The sequence below is a fragment of the Cibotium barometz genome, chromosome 46, assembly GCF_041138505.1.
Source record: "Cibotium barometz isolate CiBa-2024 chromosome 46, ASM4113850v1, whole genome shotgun sequence".
Taxonomy (NCBI): Eukaryota; Viridiplantae; Streptophyta; class Polypodiopsida; order Cyatheales; family Cibotiaceae; genus Cibotium; species Cibotium barometz.
Window position 1 is genome coordinate 23,003,876 of NC_141091.1, and position 19,318 is coordinate 23,023,193.

At 39.8% G+C, this 19,318-nt stretch overlaps 1 protein-coding gene across 1 annotated transcript; it reads left to right on the forward strand.

The window, feature by feature from the left end:
- Positions 1-1,015: 1,015 nt before the first annotated feature.
- On the forward strand, positions 1,016-7,653 carry SDH5 (succinate dehydrogenase 5). Its single transcript, XM_086783863.1, has 5 exons — positions 1,016-1,205; positions 1,756-2,060; positions 2,234-2,419; positions 2,524-2,604; positions 7,064-7,653. The coding sequence occupies exons 1-4, from the start codon at positions 1,073-1,075 to the stop codon at positions 2,581-2,583; spliced, it is 684 nt and encodes a 227-aa protein (XP_086639989.1). The 5' UTR covers positions 1,016-1,072; the 3' UTR covers positions 2,584-2,604; positions 7,064-7,653.
- Positions 7,654-19,318: the final 11,665 nt, after the last annotated feature.

Below are 19,318 nucleotides of genomic sequence, written 5' to 3' on the forward strand. Positions count from 1 at the left end.
CCAATTATGAGTTTTGCCTCACAATCTATCAATGAAATTAGAGATCTCTTTAATGTACAACCAAATATTGTCGAGAGAGATGGGGCATCCATTGTCAATGCCAATGGTGCTATTGGTAGGCCTTCAAGTGCCCACACCCACACCCACATCCCATCAACGTCAGTGCCATCACACCTCATATCATCTCTGGTGGGAAATGAAGTTTATGCAATGAGTCTTGGGACTAAATCAAAGGCCCTCTAGAAGTCCACAAAGCTAACAATAGATCCATTGTTAGCATGCCCCCCGTCTCCTCAATAATGTCCTTTGAGAGCAAAGATGTGCTCCACTATCCTCTTGAACTTAGCTATCCTTAGGTTTTGTCTCCATGCCAAGGTGCTAATCTTAGCCTCTAGTATTGCTTCATAAATCTTGGCCATGGTGCGGATAATCATTCAATAATCACTAAGTTCCATGGGGTCTCTTGCCTTATGGATCATGACAATGGTGTTAGTGGTCTAGGAAGCATCGAAGCCTTCACACAAACTCCTATAAGAAGAGGGAACATGATGACGAAACCATGTGTGAAGTGGACCATGTAGAGGTCCTTGTGATTCTTGGCTCTGTCTCAAATTGTAGTAAACTTTCGAATCATTCCTCGTGCAACTTCAAGAGGGATTTGGCGACATTGGCTATGATGAAAGTACAATCAAATATGGGTTGTGCAGTGAGGGACAAGTCAAATGCTTACTGATATGGGTAGAGAGAGTGAACGTAAGAAAAGGATTTGCTTGCATTCATAAAAAGCCTAGATGACTTAGTTTCATGTTAAGCCTAAATAGCTCACCATTGGAGTGGAGGGAGCCCTCAATATGCACATAAGAAAAAGTATTTATTGTGACTTGAAAAAATATTTATTGTGACTTTCCCTAAGGTTCAAGCTTATTTCTTGGTTTTGCACGTGGGAAGGGGGCGACGGGCGGACGCGCCCCCACGTCCGGCAGGCCGGACACAAGCTAGCATAACTTGCAATGTAACGCTGCAATTCAGATGCCCGCGATTTGGAGTGAGATCGAACAGAGGAGCAGTAGCGATGGCGAGTAGAATCATGGCCTTGCATGCCTCTCGCGGACTCCGACGAGCCCTCCGCCCTCTCCTTACACCGGCCGCTGCTAATCGCCATTGCCAAACTTGGCTAAATCCCAATCCCACTCTCTCTCGTCCAGGTATGCCTTAATCTCACCCTAAATTCCATCGTTAATCTTAATCGTTTGCTAAATACCAATCCCCTTAATCGCACCCTAAATTCCATCGTTAATCTTAATCGTTTGTCAGAACTACATTTTCACGCAGTAGGCTTCCCCTCTCTTTTTTTTGCATCTTTCTTCCTTAGGTTTTTCCTCGCATGAGGGCGTGGGGTGTTTTGTTAGTTTTTCCCATCAGAGATTTTTGTAGGGTTAGGGCGTTTTCTAAGTGAAGTTTACATAACATGGGGAATTTTTTTCTCTCTCACACCGTTCGATACCCGTGTCAGGATTTATCAGAGTTTGAAGTACACTAGAGACTGTGATGGGGTTACAAAAGAGCCTTTTTTTCCTCTTGTCAGGCATCACTGTGTCAGGGTTTTGTAAAGAAATCACTGTGCTTTTTAGGGTTTTAAAACAGCCTGTTATCTTCGTAGGGGGAAACCGGTATGCCTTTACCATGTAAGAGTTTCGAGATGCTAGAATGCAACTTTTTGAGTGTTATACTGCATTGTTGAATTATTTGCTTCAGATCAGCCAGGAAGGGATAGTCAGAGCCAGCGACGGTTAATGAGCACAAGCATCGCACTTCTGCCTGCGATTTCTGACCCTGACGTACTGCAAGCTCTTCGTAGACTCATGGCAGTAAACTGGATGGAAATACCTGATGAGGCAGAGGACGCGGTAGAAGCAGCTCTTACCAAGAAAACAGACGATGCTGCTGGCCAGGAGGAACTGAAAAATGCCTGGCGAGCAGCGGAGGCGGTTGAGAAGTTTTCAGGAACCTTAGTATCATTGCGAATGGCACTGGATGACTTGAATGGACCTTCGGGAGAGGTATTCAGGCCACCTTTTTCAAATGTTTAATGTGTATTGTGTATCCATGTCAGTGCTCAAAAAGTCACGTGTTCATCTGCGTGGTGTTCCACAAAGTTTGATGTGTTTATTTTTGTGTTGGGCTTTGGGCTCGAGTCTGCACCCGTCAACCTCATACATGGCAAAATTTGCAGAAGGTGAGACCACTGCCTCCTTTGTTAATGGACGCGTTGAAATCAGCACTCTCACGATACAACACGTATCTTGCTGCTTTCAAAGAAGAAGAGATTTACTTGAAGAAAAAAGTGGAAGTAGAGCTTGGAAGCCTCTTGGTTCACATCGGACAGCGCTGCAGTGGTCTTGGTCCAGAATGGGGGAATGTAAGATCACCTTCCTGTGCCCTTATGATCTCTGGAGCAAGGTGTTACTGATGCTTTTCTTTATGGTTTTTCTGTTAATGTAACTCATTGTGGGATTTCAACAGATTAGCCTTCTTGGAACATCTGGCATCTCTGGTTCTTTTATTGAATATCGTGCTCAATAATTCTCATAGATATCAATCCAGGTAACATTTTCACAGAGGGCTACACAGTTTGTATTATGTTATGAGTTTGTTTAAGACGTACATTCATTGTAAACTGGATATAGTCATGCGGTTGTACAACATCAATAAAGGATTAAGGGTGGTTTGGGTTTTGAGGAAGGCTGACCATATAGCACTTCTACTTGAAGTGACTGAACATACTCCTTCAAAGTTTGGAGGGCATTAAGTGCATCAAGTGGTTTGGGTTGGTTCAAAGCCAAGTTCCTTAGCAGCACCCTTATCAAGAGGGGCCCTGGGGGAATTAGACATGCTATGATGAAAAGGCAAGATGGCTAAGAAGTTAGGTGTTTATCCCTCGAAATTACCATTTCAAAATAGCTGTCAATTTTGCACTTTGTCAGGTAGCAGCAGGAAAGATGCTTTGATACAAGGAATGAAGTAGACTACAAATGTTGTTCCTAGTTTACAGGCCATTGCCTAAGTGCAATGTACTCTACTATTGTAGGCGTGCTCTTAGAGTACATGTGTGCAAACCCAAATTCTCACAGACTCAGTCTCACAGTCATTCTAGCCCACGTCCCTTTATCAAATATGGCTCTCAAATTACAAAGAACTCTCCTAACCACTCATATTGTCTAGCTTGGTAAATGTTAACAAGTCTAGCTTGGGGCTAGTTACCAGTTACAACCCCATGGATCTCCTGTGACATGTGAGGTCTTCGACCGTAGTAATCACAACCTTAGTCTAACTAAACTGCACTTAATGATGTTTAAGAGATAGACAAATATGTGTCAATGCAATGCAACGCAGCTATATTAGATGAAGAATGCAGTTACAATGAGATCCAAATGGATCTATGCTATCCTAGATGATGTCTACCCCTGGAAGAGAGGGAAACATGCTGAAGGATGATGAAGGATGGCTGTCTTGTCTCCAATGCTGAGTTCCACCACTTGTATGCTGGTATCCCTGTATGTAGGAGTTGGGAAGATGGCTGAATATTGTGATGTAGATGCTGAACTGAATGCTATGCTGGACTGAATGCGTTGATGGGCTGAACGCTGCAGTCAGATGCCATGGTGGACTAAAACGCTGAGGTCTCTATTTATATGGGGGACTGTGCTGGTCGGCCAGCTTGGCTGCAGTCGGCCAGTACTGAAATGCTCACGACTCCCATAAAATACCATAAATGGTATAAAATGCTAGTCGGCTGATGTAAACATGCTGTCGGCTGCCTCCACCATGTCCCAATGCTTGTCTAGATGGCTAATGTGATGCTACAATGCTGAATCCAACCCATACCATGTGGTACATGCTGAAAACAGTCATTTAAAATGCCCATAAAATGCCTGATAAATCTTGATGATGTTTATGATGCCATGTCACTGTACACCTGAATGGTGTGCACGTGACATCTCCTAAATGCAAAACACGTTGGTACAAACCCCCTAAGAGGGGTACACAAACCTTCCTTGAGTCAAAGGCTAAGGCTCCAATCACACGAACCATGCCAGTCAGGCGTGGTATACCACCAACGCTTGCCTGCGGAGGCCTTCAGCATGACTGTTCATGACCCACCAAATCTAGTCATGTTCTTGATGGTAATCCTAGTCCATCATAGACCACAAAGAGTGAATAACTCTCTAAGAACAATAATAAGCCAAGTCTCACTTACATAGTGACTACTGCTTCTATAAATCTGTCCGGTCATAAATCGCCAGTATACTTCGTATTATTAACCATGAGCCTTAGCTGCATGTATCAGCTTGCTTCCTTGAATCCCAAGGCTCCCCTAACCTTATTGGATTAGACCACTAATCCCAAAAATTAGTACTAGTTACGTACATTATTCTCCTTTTGAGACATTTCCACTCTTGGAAACAAAATCTGTCTAAGAAAGAAAAGTGGGAAACCTATGCTGTTGAAGACATTCCTAGTCTTCGAAATAAACAAGGGAAACTCAAACTACATCTGACAATTGACTCCATAATTTGGTTCGCCATTCATGCACTTTCCACTCATAACTCTGCCATAGGAATTGACTAAATCCAGTAGCCACAACTATCTCAATGGAACAAAAACCAACTTGAACCAGAGTTGTAAGGAACACAACAATCGCTCAATCCAACTCCCAAGGAATTAGATAAAATGACATCACAGAGACAATTGTCATAGCCAATCAAATTACCTATCCTATTAGGATTGGGTAATTCCTCGTATCCAAGGGGTAAAAATACCTTCCCTCTGAGAACCATGGAACTATCAGATATCTGAACTCTCGTCATAAATGACCTATGAAAGTGTTCCTATCAAGATCGTGTCCAAGCCAAAACACCCTCGATATAACTCTCCTACTGTACAATATCCTCTACCAAATGCACAACTTGTGAAATTGGCTATACAACACTTTGACCTGTAACCCGGCTAGGGTGTTTAAGGAATTTACTCAATTGGAACCAACGGGCTGATGTCAGCCCCCCAGAATCCAATGCGCTCCAAAGCCCCAACGTGCTCCAAGCTCCAACACACTCCTCAAGTCTTTAGGTGAAGGCCAATAATGATGGTGGCATTCAAAAGTCCTCTGCACGATCAAGGTGAGAGGCAAAGATGTAGGCAGCTCTCAATAGTTCTCCACTCAAACATGAAGCCCCAAAGGCCATGACACAAGTGTGAATTATGTGTAGCCTCAGAGTGATGTAGAAGTATGATAAAAAAGTGGGCTGACTGAACGGCAGATTACAGTGCCAATCTGTACCATCAGATGTTGAGGATGATGTTAGGGTGCTGCTGATCAGTATATATGTGTGTGTGTGTGTGGGGGGGGGGGGGTGTCGGGGGGATGTGTTTAGCCAAATTATCATGATCAGAAACTTTCCTCAGCATTGGACTTCACAGTGCGTTTCTCTGTAGGTGAAGTGCTAGCCATTATTGTACAGTAGGTCACAGGGCTGCAGTTGATGTTTTCACTCAGCCATATCCATTGCACTAGAGATTTAGTTGTATTACTTCTTTCTTGTACATAATACAGATAGTAGTATCTAGTCCATACTATGCATGATGGAGTTGATGGTTTATTGTCTTGTGGATGACTACAATGAGGTTATAAATTGCACTTTCTTATAAGGTGAATTTGGGCATGTTCTTAGATTTAGGTATATATATAGGACTCCTGTGTGAGCTGTGTGATTCCGCCACACTTGTTTCTATCTCTGAAAAGCCTAGCACATAGGCACAAGTGTTCTACACGTCTGGTTAGATCTTGTACACGAGTATGCTCTACCAGAGTCAATACTTTAACAAGAGGTGTTGGATCAGGTGGTGCCTGACCGGGAGATTTGTGGGAGAGTTGCTTTGTAGGTTTTGGTAGTGACGAGGTGCTGCAGGAATATTAGCCTCAGGATTGATCAGAACTGATTTTCCAGATCTGGGGACAGTCCGTACGTTGAAGGACATTGGACTGGAGTTTTGGTACTCATCTGGATACAGGGATAGTGATTTTCCAAATCTCGGGACAGTCCGTACCTTGGAGGTGATTGGACTGGACTTTTGGTACTCATTAGGATACATGACAGATGAGGGCAGCTGTGTTTTTAGTGAGGGAGAGTGTGATACACTTGTCCCTACAGACACCTGGGTAATTTGGTTTACAAGAAATTTGGCTGCGTTTGGGCGGCCTGGACAACAGGTTGGGTGCCCAAGTGTGGGCCAGCCACCCAGCTATAGTAGGCAGCCACACGTGAATCGTTTATGGAAAAAAGGGGATTATTCAGGCCGTGTAGAGCTGGCCGACCAGCCCTACAGGCGGACCAGCTCCACAACCCCCTATAAACAGGATTAATGGGATTATTGTTCTAGACATCTCACATCACGCAGTTTGGAGCTTCTCAGCAGGAAACACACAGTTGCAGGTCGGTTGGAGAAGCGAGCAGTTGGTCTCATGCATCCGAAGAGCTCTTGTGCACAGGAGCAATTACCCAAGTCAGGGAGATCTGGAATTGATTTGGAGCAGCTATCATTGGGCTGATCACTCGCATCTAACAGTAGTGTTGGGCTGAGATCAGGAGACTCACTTTTGGGGTTCCATTTTTTACTTGAGGACATTCATTGTAACCTTTTCTTCTACATAATACACGATAGGAATTAGGTCTACAATGTGTTTGTGCTTGCATTTGGTGTTCTGCTGTTCTTTTCTATCTCTGATAAACTCTTGCCCATAGCACAAGTATTCACACTGGAGCAGCAAGTTTTCAGCACCATGCATTTTGGTAGCGTAACGCACATCACCCAGGAGTCGAGATCATGAATGGTTATCGTAAATATCCATTCATTCAGTTAATATACACATTTTTGGTTCTACTTAACCTGTTATTTTTTGTTTGCACAAATTTGTATTAGTTTTGGTTCCTTCTTCCGTAAAGCTCAGGCTTTACTCAAGCATCATGAAGGCAAATTGGAATTATTGTTTGGAACATGCATGCAGGTTTTGATCAAAGACATGGGGCGAAGCATGGCATACTTTGTCATGCACTTTTTACTGTGGAGGATCATGTGTGAATGGTCTTATGTTGACCAAGTTGCAAACAATGTGATGTTACTCCTAGGAAGCCAACAATTGAAATGCTGGCTACAAACAATGGCATCTTTTTTCCCTGGTGTGTTATTGCAAGTACTTTTTGGTCTCAGTAGTGAAGAAACGTGGAACCTTTTCGTCATAAAACTACTGATGTGTGCTCTTGCGAGCCATTTGGTAGAGATGGCACAGCGGAAAGCTTTTTGATGTGACAGCATACCCACTTGTTGACAAAGTAAATAATGTTTATGGGATTCAGAAATAGCGAATTTGCTTTAAATAAGAAGCATTACTACTGCTTGCTGTGTGGTGTTTATGAAAGAGGCAGATGATTGGCCTTGGGAGTACTTTGGGTGAAAGGCTTGATTTATCATGCACTGCCATGGCTGGCCAACGTCTGCCAGATACTTACTAGCCTTTTTCATTAAGCTTTTCAAAAATTGCAACCGCACTTGGGTTTCATATATTAAAATCTAATTCAAAGTATTTTGTTTGGTAGAGTGCATGGAATTTATCCTAGTGTACATAACCATTGTTTCTTCTTTGCACTACAAAATCTCGTGTCAAGTGGTGATATCTTAACGAATTTTGCATGGGAAACACACAGTTTGGTGCTAAGATAATAGAGCAAAGAGTGAAATCAATTCAGTGCAGAGTGCTTATATTTTATACGTGTATGGTATTTGCTCTATGAGTTGATTAAGGAGATTGGAAGTCCTTGTTTGTCCGATGGGCTTAGCAGTTACTTTCCTCTCCAAGTAGTAATACCTAATTCAATGAGTTTTTAATAAAATCTCACAGCATTGACTGCAAACTGTGACATCATACCCTTGGCAATCTGAGTGTGGTATTACTTACTAAACCTGTGACAAGAAAGCAGCTTACTTAGACTGGTAAATTTTGTTTAGCTTTAATGCATTAGAAGGTTATACTGTTCGCCTTTGATCCCTTATGGTAATGGACTGATTATGAGTCCTTGACACATTGGATGTGCCTTTAGATGGAAACGTTAGGTAGTACACCATTAGCTACTTCAGTTTCATAAGAAACTATTTAATTACACAATTAGCTACTTCAGTTTCATAAGAAACTATGTAAACAGCAGATAGTACACTATTAGCTACATCAGTTTAATAAGAAACTATGTAAACAAGATACTAGTTCTCAATAGGTGCGTGCAAAGTTTAAAAGTTTTGGTTTATTCTATGTTTCATTGTGAAGAATGGTGGCCTAAACTCAGGAACGAGATATGGCATTATGGCAGCCAACGAATGACATTTTACTGAAAGAAATTCAGATCAGAAATTGAAAATAAGCCAGTAAGGTGAGATCATAGTTGGAGATCAGCAATTTGGAATAAGTCTTGAAAAAATCATCCCTTTGATTGATGTGGAAACAAGAGAAAATTTGTAAGTAAGGGCCTTGACGAGAGGGGGATAGAGAGAGAGAACGAGTTGGATTAAGTCTACTTGGATGATGTGGTTTATCTCTAGTCTAGTGAGATTGAGAAAGGGGGAATCTAGATTGTAATCAAAGGAGGGTGGGAGGTGCAATAGAAGGAAATGTGAGGGGAACCATTTGGTGATGTAGGGAGTACTAGGATCTAATGTACCCTTTCTCTATAAGCTATCTGAGGAGTCAAGTACCATCCTCAAGAGGAGTTATTTGTCTAGTGTATAGAGGATCCATGACTAGTGCTGGGGTGTCCATGAAATTAACCATCATAATCTCATTGGCAATTAAGACTTACTCAAATCGTACATGAGAACAATTGACTAAAAAATGAGAAATATGTCATCTACATGTAAAGTAGGCACTACAATCCATGCCGATTGTGATCATGTATCATGCTGGCATGTTAATAGAATCTAAAATTTCATTAATAATTGAAATAGGATATCCTTGCTTGATCTTGACCTTGCCTAGAAGGCCTCTTGGTGCTTGTACATGTCGAGTCACAAACTCATAAAGTGTTGGGAAAGAGTAAATATGTGAATACATCTTGATTTCACTTGAATCTTGTATGACGTGATGGTCTTGTGACTACACAAGCTTTTGCTATGTGAATGGGAACAATGGTGTTGGTGGCCCAAGAGGGAGGGGAGCCCTCATAGGAAGTTTTTATTAAAGATGTTGGCTAAGATATGGGTGAGAGTCTTCCACCCATATGCAAAGGTCCTTGTATTCCTTAGCTCTCCCATTATGAAATTTTAATAGGGTATTTGTGACATTGGTTGTGGTGAAAAGGTGGCAGATGTGGGGCATGGGATGCGGGACGGATTTGGTGGGGCATGAGTAGGGATTTGTTAATCCATTCTGGGACTAACAACCACCACCACTAAAGATTAAAAAAAGAAACACCAAAAAGATATACAATCAAGCTATGAAGAATTGGTATATACAATCAAGCTATGAAGAATTGGTGTCCAAATCTACAACTTGGATACGTACCCATAATGATATTCATGGTGATTCATGCTACAACAAGAGTGTGTGGTACCAAGCAAGGACAAATCCCATGTGAATTTACTTCATGCATGCATTATGAGATTAAGCATCAAATAAAGAATATGTCACTTATGAGCCTTGTGCACTGTGTGTGTGTGTGTGTGTTTGTGAATACTTATGGCCTTGTATATATACTAGTTTCTCTCATAATACAACACACTCTTCCATTGTGCAATTGAGTCTTGCTCTTCCTCCTCTATTCTAATCATATGCTTCTATAGCTACCATAGGTGTGTGAGAGAGGAGTGTGAGACTATAATCAAGCTAGCGTGAGACAATGGATTGAGAGGACTATGACATAGAGCTCTTTGAAAGAAGATATGGTTGTATCCATTGTGGCACATTGGTAAGTTTCTCCCTACATGTTGCATCTTATTCTTGTCTCTTTGTGAATGAGAGAGAGTCTAGAGAGAGCCAGAGCGGGCCATAACATTTTTGGTACTATTTTTAGCGGGGGAGTGCCATTATGCCTCGCCATTTTTCCTCTATTGTCTTGCTTCTTGATTTGTTCTTTGGAACATTGTATAGCCTGATGTGGTGAGTGATGTGCTCAGTTCACACATACAGTTGGAAAGGTGAAATGTGAAGAAGAAGAAGAGAAATATGTTTTCTATTTTTTCTATTATTTTGATTCAAATCTACTGTGAATATATTTATTTTGTTCTCAAGCATGCTAGAAACTAGCTAGATACATTTAGATTGCATAGCTGCATGCATTAGTTTCAAATCTAAGAGATTTTTGAATTTTACGTAATCTCTTAGGATAAAGCCTAGAGCTTAAATCTATTTTTTTGTTTAATTTATGTTGTTTTTCTTATAATTGAGTAAATAGGAAGGTTTACCAAGTGATTAGGAAAGACAAATCAAGCAAAAAATCATAAGAAACTCTTAGTTTTTGCCAATTTTCATTAATCCATTGGCTTTTTGATTAGAGTCAAGAGATTAAAAAAAATCCAAAAAACTTGCTACATACCATAAAAACCCAAAGAGTCTTTCACACCATGAAAAAGAGACTTTCATGTAAAGAAAAAGAAACCAGAGATACTTTCATGTCAAAAAAAGAGACTTTTGCACCTTGAAAAATCAAAGATTATAAAGTATTCAGAAGAAAACCTCCACATTTTGTTTGAGGTCACACCATTTTAGAAACTCCAAGGTTATTTGCTTGTCCAGAACACAACTGGGATGGGTGACCTCTCGGGAGCTTTTTGCTCCACATGGTTTTGAACATTTATGCTTTACATATAGTTTGGAGTTGTTAAGGAAACTTGGGCTACTTGGCCACGCTTAGGACTAACTTATGGACTACATAATGCACGCAAGTGCACCCAACTCTTTGAGTGAATACATGAGTAGAGTCTTGACTCAACTGATTGTCTGACTCAATCCTCACTCAGAATCTTGCTGATCATGTCAACTGACCTCTGCTGAATGCCTGCTGAATGCCTGCTGAATCCTATCTGAGTCCTGACTCAACCTTCCTATTTTTGTGTCCTCTGACACATACAAATCCTCAAACACCTTTGGTCCCACAATGATTCAACATTACAACTCCTTATCTAACATCAACTGACATCTAGCTCACAAAAACTATCTTTTGGTTGTCAGACTTGACCCTAACTAACTTCCTATCAACCCAGAAAGACACATGGCACATGGTCATACCTAGCATGCATGCTTGCTTCCCTTGCCTTTCTTGCCAACTCCTATTTCCTCACATTCTTCCTCCATTGTTCTATGACCATCCTTGCTGCCTCTGCATAAGTATCAAGATCCTTAAGCTCCACTTTTTCTTTAATGCTCCCATGCAACAATCCTATGAATTTGTCTTTCTTTAGGAAGCCTGGCGGCACCTGATTCTCTTTCAAAACCCTCAGAATTCTTTTCCAAACTGCTTCAAATCTACCTACAAAAGCCATTATTATCTTTTTCCTCCCCTTGATACAACTTGCTTAGTTCTCTCCAAAGATCTCTTGGGTTGTCAACTTTTCATATCTCCTTCTCAACACTCCCTTCAACTGGTCCCAATTTCCTCTTTCCTCCTCTATAGACACATCTTTGTACCACTCTCTGGCTGGCCTTCCAAAAGCAATCCCATCATTCTTAATTTGTAGGCATCTTCATCCCTGTTTGTTGCTAAGTGCTGCCCCCTATTTGATCTCGGCTAACTTTATCAAAATTTCATGCAGCTTCTTGTCCTCTAAACTCCCAGATTTTCCTCCAAGACCAATAACCCTCAAATCCTTTGCTCCAGAACCCTGCTGATCATGTCAACCGACCTCTGTTGAATGCTCACGTCAATTGACCTTTGGTGAGAATGCCTGTTGATTCCTATTTGATTCAGTCTCAGATGATCTATGCTGCTGAATGCCTGTTGATTCCTATATGATTCAGTCCCTGACTTAGTTGACTATCTGACTCGGCCCTAACTCAGCTTTAGACCTTCCTATTTCTGTGTCCTTAAACTCATACAAATCCTCAAACACCTTTGGTCCCACAATGATTCAGCATTACAACTCCTTATTTGACGTTAGCTGACATCTAGCCCACAAAAACTATATCTGAATTTGATAGTCTTTTGATTATCAGACTTGACCCTAACTGATTTCCTCTCAGCCCAAAAAGATTATTTCTACCCTTCTATATTATCAATTGATTTATCCTAACACAACTAACACTAAGACTCTGAGTATTCTTCATATTTGCAAAATGAAAACCAATCTCAACAACCCCAAGACTCTGAGTTAAACAAGAAAGTAAAACATTAAAATAGAGGGAACCTATATAGGTAGCTCCCTAAGCAGCTCTCTAAATCTTCATCTTCATCTCCACAGCTTCAAACCTTTTTATTGGATTCTACAACCATCTTTTGCAGATTTCTCTCTCTCTCTCTCTCTCTCTCTCTCTCTCTCTCTCTCTCTTCTTCAAACACAAACTGCAGTTGAGCATGTCTTGGTGGGTAGCACCAAGTTCCAATAGAGATTCAGACATAGATCCTAGGCTTGGCTCCTGCAACCCTCAGCTGCTCCTTTGACTCTCTCACTCTCTCTGCTCTGGCCCAGCCCACACCTACTCACACTACTTTGACAGACATCTCCCTCTGAGCTCTTCTTCCTCTCTACTCTTCCTTCCCTCTAGATCCCTCGCTTCTGCACTCTCGCTCTCTTGTGATCCCAACCAAAATCCCTTTTTATAAAACGAAAAAAAGACTTTTTCTACCTTTCTTCCTAAAAGAAATTGCCGCCCAATATCTATGATCTCCCCATTTGCTTTCCTTTTTCGACGCCTTTCCCCGCGTATCTTTCATGAATAGCTTCCCTTTTAGTAAGTGTATGGCCGTCACATTTTTATCACCCACTTACCACCACGGTTGATTGGACTACGTCGACCTAGCCGACACAAGCTAAGTGTACATCAACGTTCTAGACCAGCATATGTACATTGCAACTTCCTATCCATCTCAGTACTGATAGGGCACAAAAAACCTATCACAACGTGCTTAGTTTTTGGCATCTCTATGACGTAAATTGGATTGGCTAAACATTTTCACTTCACTAAAAAGAACATTTACAATACAAATTAGTCTCACTTATCATGCTAAGGCAAGAAGAAGAAACTAGAACCTCAAAAAATCCAAACAATTTTACAAAACCCAAAAAACTTCCAAACAAATTATAAAATTCCAATAATTTAAACAAACAAACAAAATATTAAAGCCAAAAATAGTGTCTACTTGAGAATTGGCATGAGCTCATAAAAAAGAAGCATTCAACATAATACAAGCCATGGCTAACCTAGGGGGATTAAATATGCCCTTGACAAAACCAAATCATCTGCCAACCCCCTTGGGGTCCATTCCTCAAGTACTGCTCCCAATCACTTTTTCATGCATTGGACCCATCATATGTCTCCAAGTGTGCCACCAGGGTTCACACCCTTGGTGGAGACTCCTATTCTATCTCCAAGTCAATAACCTTGTAGTTAATAACCATTCTCAAACATGTCCCACCAATCTTGTTCCTCAAGTACTACTCCCAATCACTTTTTCATGCATTGGACCCATCATATGTCTCCAAGTGTGCCACCAGGGTTCACACCCTTGGTGGAGACTCCTATTCTATCTCCAAGTCAATAACCTTGTAGTTAATAACCATTCTCAAACATGTCCCACCAATCTTGTTCCACTAATCCTATCGACATCACTATTCCTTCATAGACCTCAGCATCAAAGAAACATGCTTATATCTCTAACTCAATAACCTTACAACTACAAGCCATTCCTAAATATGTCTCATAAACATGTCCCAACAATCTTGTGGTTCGACATCAACTTTCCTAAACATTCCCACCAATCTTGTTGACATCATTAACAACAAAGATTGAATCTTACTCTCCAATAATAAAGTCATTTATTGCTTAAATACAGGTCTTCTAAAAGATTGTTTATGCAAAAAAGGTTAAAAATCAGAGGACATTGACACAAACTCTAGACAATCAAAGTGAAAAACGTGCAAATAACAACTTTTGGAAAGAAATTTGGGAAGTCAATTTTTAGCCATGATTTTAGGTTAAAAATTAATTATTTCATGAATTTAGAGCCAAAAATCAAAGAAACAACATGAAAATTTAGTTTTTTGACTTACCTGGAGCAAAATGAGAGTGTAAAATCAGGTTTGATGCAAGCTCCAAAAACAAATGCCTTGTTTTTGGTGATCCATAGGACAATAATCAGCCCACAACTTCAACCAACCAATCCGATGCCTCCTGCACGATAAATGTAGGAGAACTTTTGGGTGAAGAAGGGTGAAGAAAATAAGTAGCAAGAATCTGACAAAAACATGGAAATCAGCTCTCCAAAGCTAGTTGATTTCTTTTTATTCTCTCTATTGATGAGTTTTTAATCAAAAAACTCATATTTTGGCTTTAAAGGCTTATATAAACCCTTAAAAGTCATAATAGCCCAAAAATTCAAAAGCCAAAATTTTAAAAAAAAATTCCAAAAGTGTGAAGGAGTTGCCAAATACATTGGGGACCTAAGATTAAGTACTTAATTAATAATTAATCTCATTATTTATGATTAATATATTCATCACCCATCTGGCTGCTAAATTAGGCTTCCATTTGATTGCAGTGAAACTTGGGGTGCCTGTAGACCTTGATGAGGAGAATGCCTGTGCAAAATCTTAGCAACATCAAACTTGATCAGGCCTTCCAAAAATTTGGGTTGAGAAGTTATCTACTTTCTTGAATGGGACTTGGCATACTGGTGTTCACCATAGCTTGTTTAATGGATAAGTATTCTATTGATGTGAGAATGTGATTTGAAGCTGCCAACCCGTAGTAGAGTGGATTAGAAACCACCAAAACAAATATCCAAGCATTATGAATCCATTTGACCTTATCGATTAGCCAGGTCAAAAAAGAAAAAATCATTTTACGTATAATTTTCTTTAAGTGGGCTAACTTTTGGCTTTTTGCTAAAAATAACAGCATGTAATTGATTTCAGTTTATAAACCCGATGTTGTGAACATGTGAGTTTCGATAAGGAAAATCACTCTACAAAGCCATATGCAGTTCTAAGAGCCCTTGTTTTGACTAGGTGGGAAAAATTTCAAGTTTCAGAGCCAAGTGTGCTAAATCTGTGCGGTGGGCATACTTCTAGTGATCTAAAGATGGTGCAAACCATGTTAGTTTGAGGGGGAGTTTGATATGAAGCAAGTTTAGACATCCATCAAGCAGTGTATGAAACCCCATCAAATTTTGAGCATGGGAGGGGGTGTTTTTTACTAGGCGTGGAAAGCTAGGCCAATGTATTAATAGGCCACCATTGTTTATTTGTAATCTATTTAACAAACTATGCCTATGGGCACCTTGATTTTTTCCCCTAGCTAACCTTTTTCTAAAACTGTTAATTTTTGCTACAACCAACCTTAGGATAAGCCGAAAAAAAAACCTAGGTCAAAACTACGTATTTATGGTCTAGGGAAAATTTCCCTAAGATTGCTGCTTTAGGCTTGCTTTAATTTTTGCAACAACTAACCTTTAGTCAAAAACTACACTTGATTTACTAAGGTCAACCCTTAGTCTTAAATCTCATCCTCAAGGATAAGGTTAAAAATAATAATTAGCTTGATTCTCTCTAAGAGTTAATTCCCAGTTCTTGGTGGCTTAAGCTTCATGCATACATGCATACCTTACGTTTTTGTGGGCTACCTAATATAGAACTCAAGTTTCTCAAGTTAAGTAAAGCTAAGGGAGCTTGACACCACCAAACCACTAGAAAGATTCAAAACCATCAATTACCACAAACCATCTTGGCAATACCATGAGTACTCAAACTACTTTTTACTTTCCTACCTTGTTTTAATTTAAACCATGGTTTTTCACCCAACCTTAGAACCTTAGACCATTTAATATAATTTTTCCCCAAGCATGCACACTTGGGCTAAGCCTATTTAATTTATTTTTCTCATATGCACACACTTAGGCTAAGCCTATTTAATTTATTTTTCTCAAGATGCTACCAACACCTTTTCCCAAGCTCTTGGTCCTGGACTAAACCTCACATTCTAGATTTAATTACTAGTTCAGATTTTTTAGATTAATATGGAATCTAAGTGATTTCACATAGTGGTACACACACGTGTGTGCACATTTGCACAATTGCACTTTTATAAATTTTTGGGCATATAAACTTATAAAATTTCAAGGTTATTACCTAAAATTAAATTTCAAGGGCTTTTTATTATTTTTGAACAATTTTCCAATGTATATATTTCTTCTTCAAAAATTTATAGTTTTTTGAGCTAATTTTCTTTTATTCGTTGGACGCGAGTAGGAGAGATCTTTAAACAACCAGCCCATATGCATGCTCGACACGTGTGGTTGGAAGCCCTCATAGAGAGGTTATCTGAGCCATTACATAAGAGTTTGTCTATAGCAGTAGACACATGTGACATCTTTCTCTTTAGTACGCGACATCTCTCTGGCAAGTCTCAACCGCCTTTCTCCCTTGTTCGGCATGCAGAACATTTTTTTAAAATTCAAACAAATGTTTCCCTTTTTAACCTTGGTGGCTTTCACCTTTTAACCTTTTTGGCAATTAACATTTATAATGGCCTAATGCTAAAAAGCCTTCCAATGTCATGTGCTAGAAATTAAATTTGAGTGTGTGATACAAGTCTTTGTGAAAATGAAAAGATCTTTGTGATGCCCTAAGTGATAAAGGGCTCCTTCACATTGTGTGTGTGGTTTCCACCAGTGTGTGTATAAATCCATGTGTTAGTCACAATGCCCTGGTCATTACACACTAAAACCAAAGCGCCCAACTTGCATTAGCACAAGCATCTAAGAAAATTGTGAAGAATAAATCAAAGATATCTAACTACTATCATTGTGAATCCCTTGGATGGTCAAAGTTTCTATGACTCTTCACTTATTTGGTGAAGGGGTACTTGAGTAGAGCATTTCTGGGTGAAAGACAAGCTCCATTCTAAATTTGTAGAGCTATAAAGGACTTCCTTATTTGTGTAATTTGGGAACACTGTGTGTGTGTGTGTGAGAGAGAGGTTAAGTACCATGGTAAATATGGTGGAAAAAATGTTTGATAAGATAGACAAATTCGATGGCTCCAAGTACCATACTTAGTGTATCAAAATGCAAACGTGTCTTATAGAGAAAGACATCTGGGGAGTGGTCAATGGCACTGAAAAGAGGCCAAATAGAGATCCAGATCTTATTACCAAATGGACCTCTATTTATCCCTCATCATTTGTGGCTAGGTGATATACAAATTCATTAGGTGAGCTCAGCAAAGACTTCTAATGAAGCACGGCTTAGGCTTAAATCCATTTTTGGGAAAACCAATGCAACTGCCAAGTTCTTCTTAAGGAAGAAACTTTACAGGATGGAAAAGAATGACAAAACCAGTGTTGCTTCTCATGTCAATGATATTAGATGTATGATTAATCAACTAAGTGGTGTAGGTGTCACCATTGATGAAGAGGAGGCCATCTATGTGTTGCTTTCTAACATGCCTCCTTGTTATGAGCAGTGTATTTCAGTGATAGAAAATCAAACAAATCATACTCTTACCTAAGTGACTTCTACCCCGATTCTAAAGGAAACCTGCATGGAGGGTTCCAAGGCTTCAATTCCTTCAACATAAGTTTAAGTAGAGCATGCCTCCTTGTTATGAGTATCATCAAGGTTTGCTTCAAAAGGAAGGACGATAAAGAGGAGAAAGAGAAGGGCAAGACAAAGCAACCACCACAGAAGGAGGTGGTGGCCAACTTTTTTGACATATTTCTATGTATGACATTTTATAGATCATGGGGCATTTTTATCTTAGTGATGTCTTGGTAATTTTATCTTAGTGATAGGCTTGATTCAAGCACACCCTGCATGGTATGGATGCTTGATCAAGGGAGGGTGTTAGAAAATATGTGATATAGCATCCATCCTTAGTGCAAACCTTTGTGGGATATCCTTAGTGGTACCTTATAATAAGTGGTCTAAGGTTAGAAATGCTCTTATTTTACTTGATTACTATGTGTAGGTCAAGAAGGTGACTCCCCAATTCTAGCCATCGCCTTTTAGGTGAGTCAAGTGAGAGATCTTAGGGGAGGTGGAGTGATCCTAGGCCTCTAGATCTCTCCTCCTCATGAGTCTATATAAATAGACTCTTCTACTCATTCACACAAGCTATGTGGAGAGAGTAGAGTGCATACTTTGTGTACTTGCTTAGTGCTTAATATACTAAGTGGTCCTTTGTGGAAATACTCTCTTCATTATCACTTCATTAACATTTGTTTATGATTATGTTTAGTGGCTGATTTCTTGAGCACATTCCATTGCTCTTGAGTCTCATCTATTTATGCTTGAGGCTCATCTATTTATGCTTGTGTAGCTTTTTCATGTGTTGTGAGCACATTGATAATAGCATGTGTTAGTGTACAATGGATTACTTGAGATTTATGTATAGATAAGAGTAGGGTGTGTAGAAATGGATTAGAACCAATATCTTAACTTGTTAGATATGCAAGAAAGAGATTAATACTAATGATAAAATGAAGCATAATGATAAGGCAAAACGGGTTTAGCTAAAATTCTCAATATGATAATCCATTATAGTGTGCCTTTTTATAGGCTTGAGTACATCTCCATTAGCCATTAGTCATAGCCCATAAGCTTGATTAAGTTCTCCCTAATCTTTTCTAGATTTGAGCACCATCTCTCTTGAAGTGAGTGCCCAAGTGAGCACCCAATTGGCATCTTTTCCACTTCTTCTAGGCACCTACTTTTGGTCTCCACATGGGTTGCACATTCCATATATTCTTCCATCTTTGGGCTCCCTTTGACCCTTTAAACCTTAGTCTATGACTTCTGCAACCCATACAAATGTTTGAGGGTCACATACCACTCCCACTCGCTCCTAATATTACCCAACATCACTTGCTATCTCAACGCTAGTCCTCCTCAAATGATGAACTATTACTAACATACATACACTAGATCTACACTCAGTCATTTTCTAGAGTGGTCTACCATACGTGACTCATATGCTATAATGTTGGCTTATAACTTGTAGTTTTACACGTGTAGTAATACAATGAGTGGGTTTAAACACAAGGTGTGAGAGGGATGCCCTCTTTCAT

Bases quoted from the DNA above. Each gene is read 5' to 3' on its own strand.
- SDH5 (XM_086783863.1), top strand. From the start codon at position 1,073: ATGGCGAGTAGAATCATGGCCTTGCATGCCTCTCGCGGACTCCGACGA. The intron at 2,061-2,233 runs GTATTCAGGCCA...CAAAATTTGCAG, and splicing joins TGAATGGACCTTCGGGAGAG to AAGGTGAGACCACTGCCTCC. The intron at 2,420-2,523 runs GTAAGATCACCT...GGATTTCAACAG, and splicing joins TTGGTCCAGAATGGGGGAAT to ATTAGCCTTCTTGGAACATC.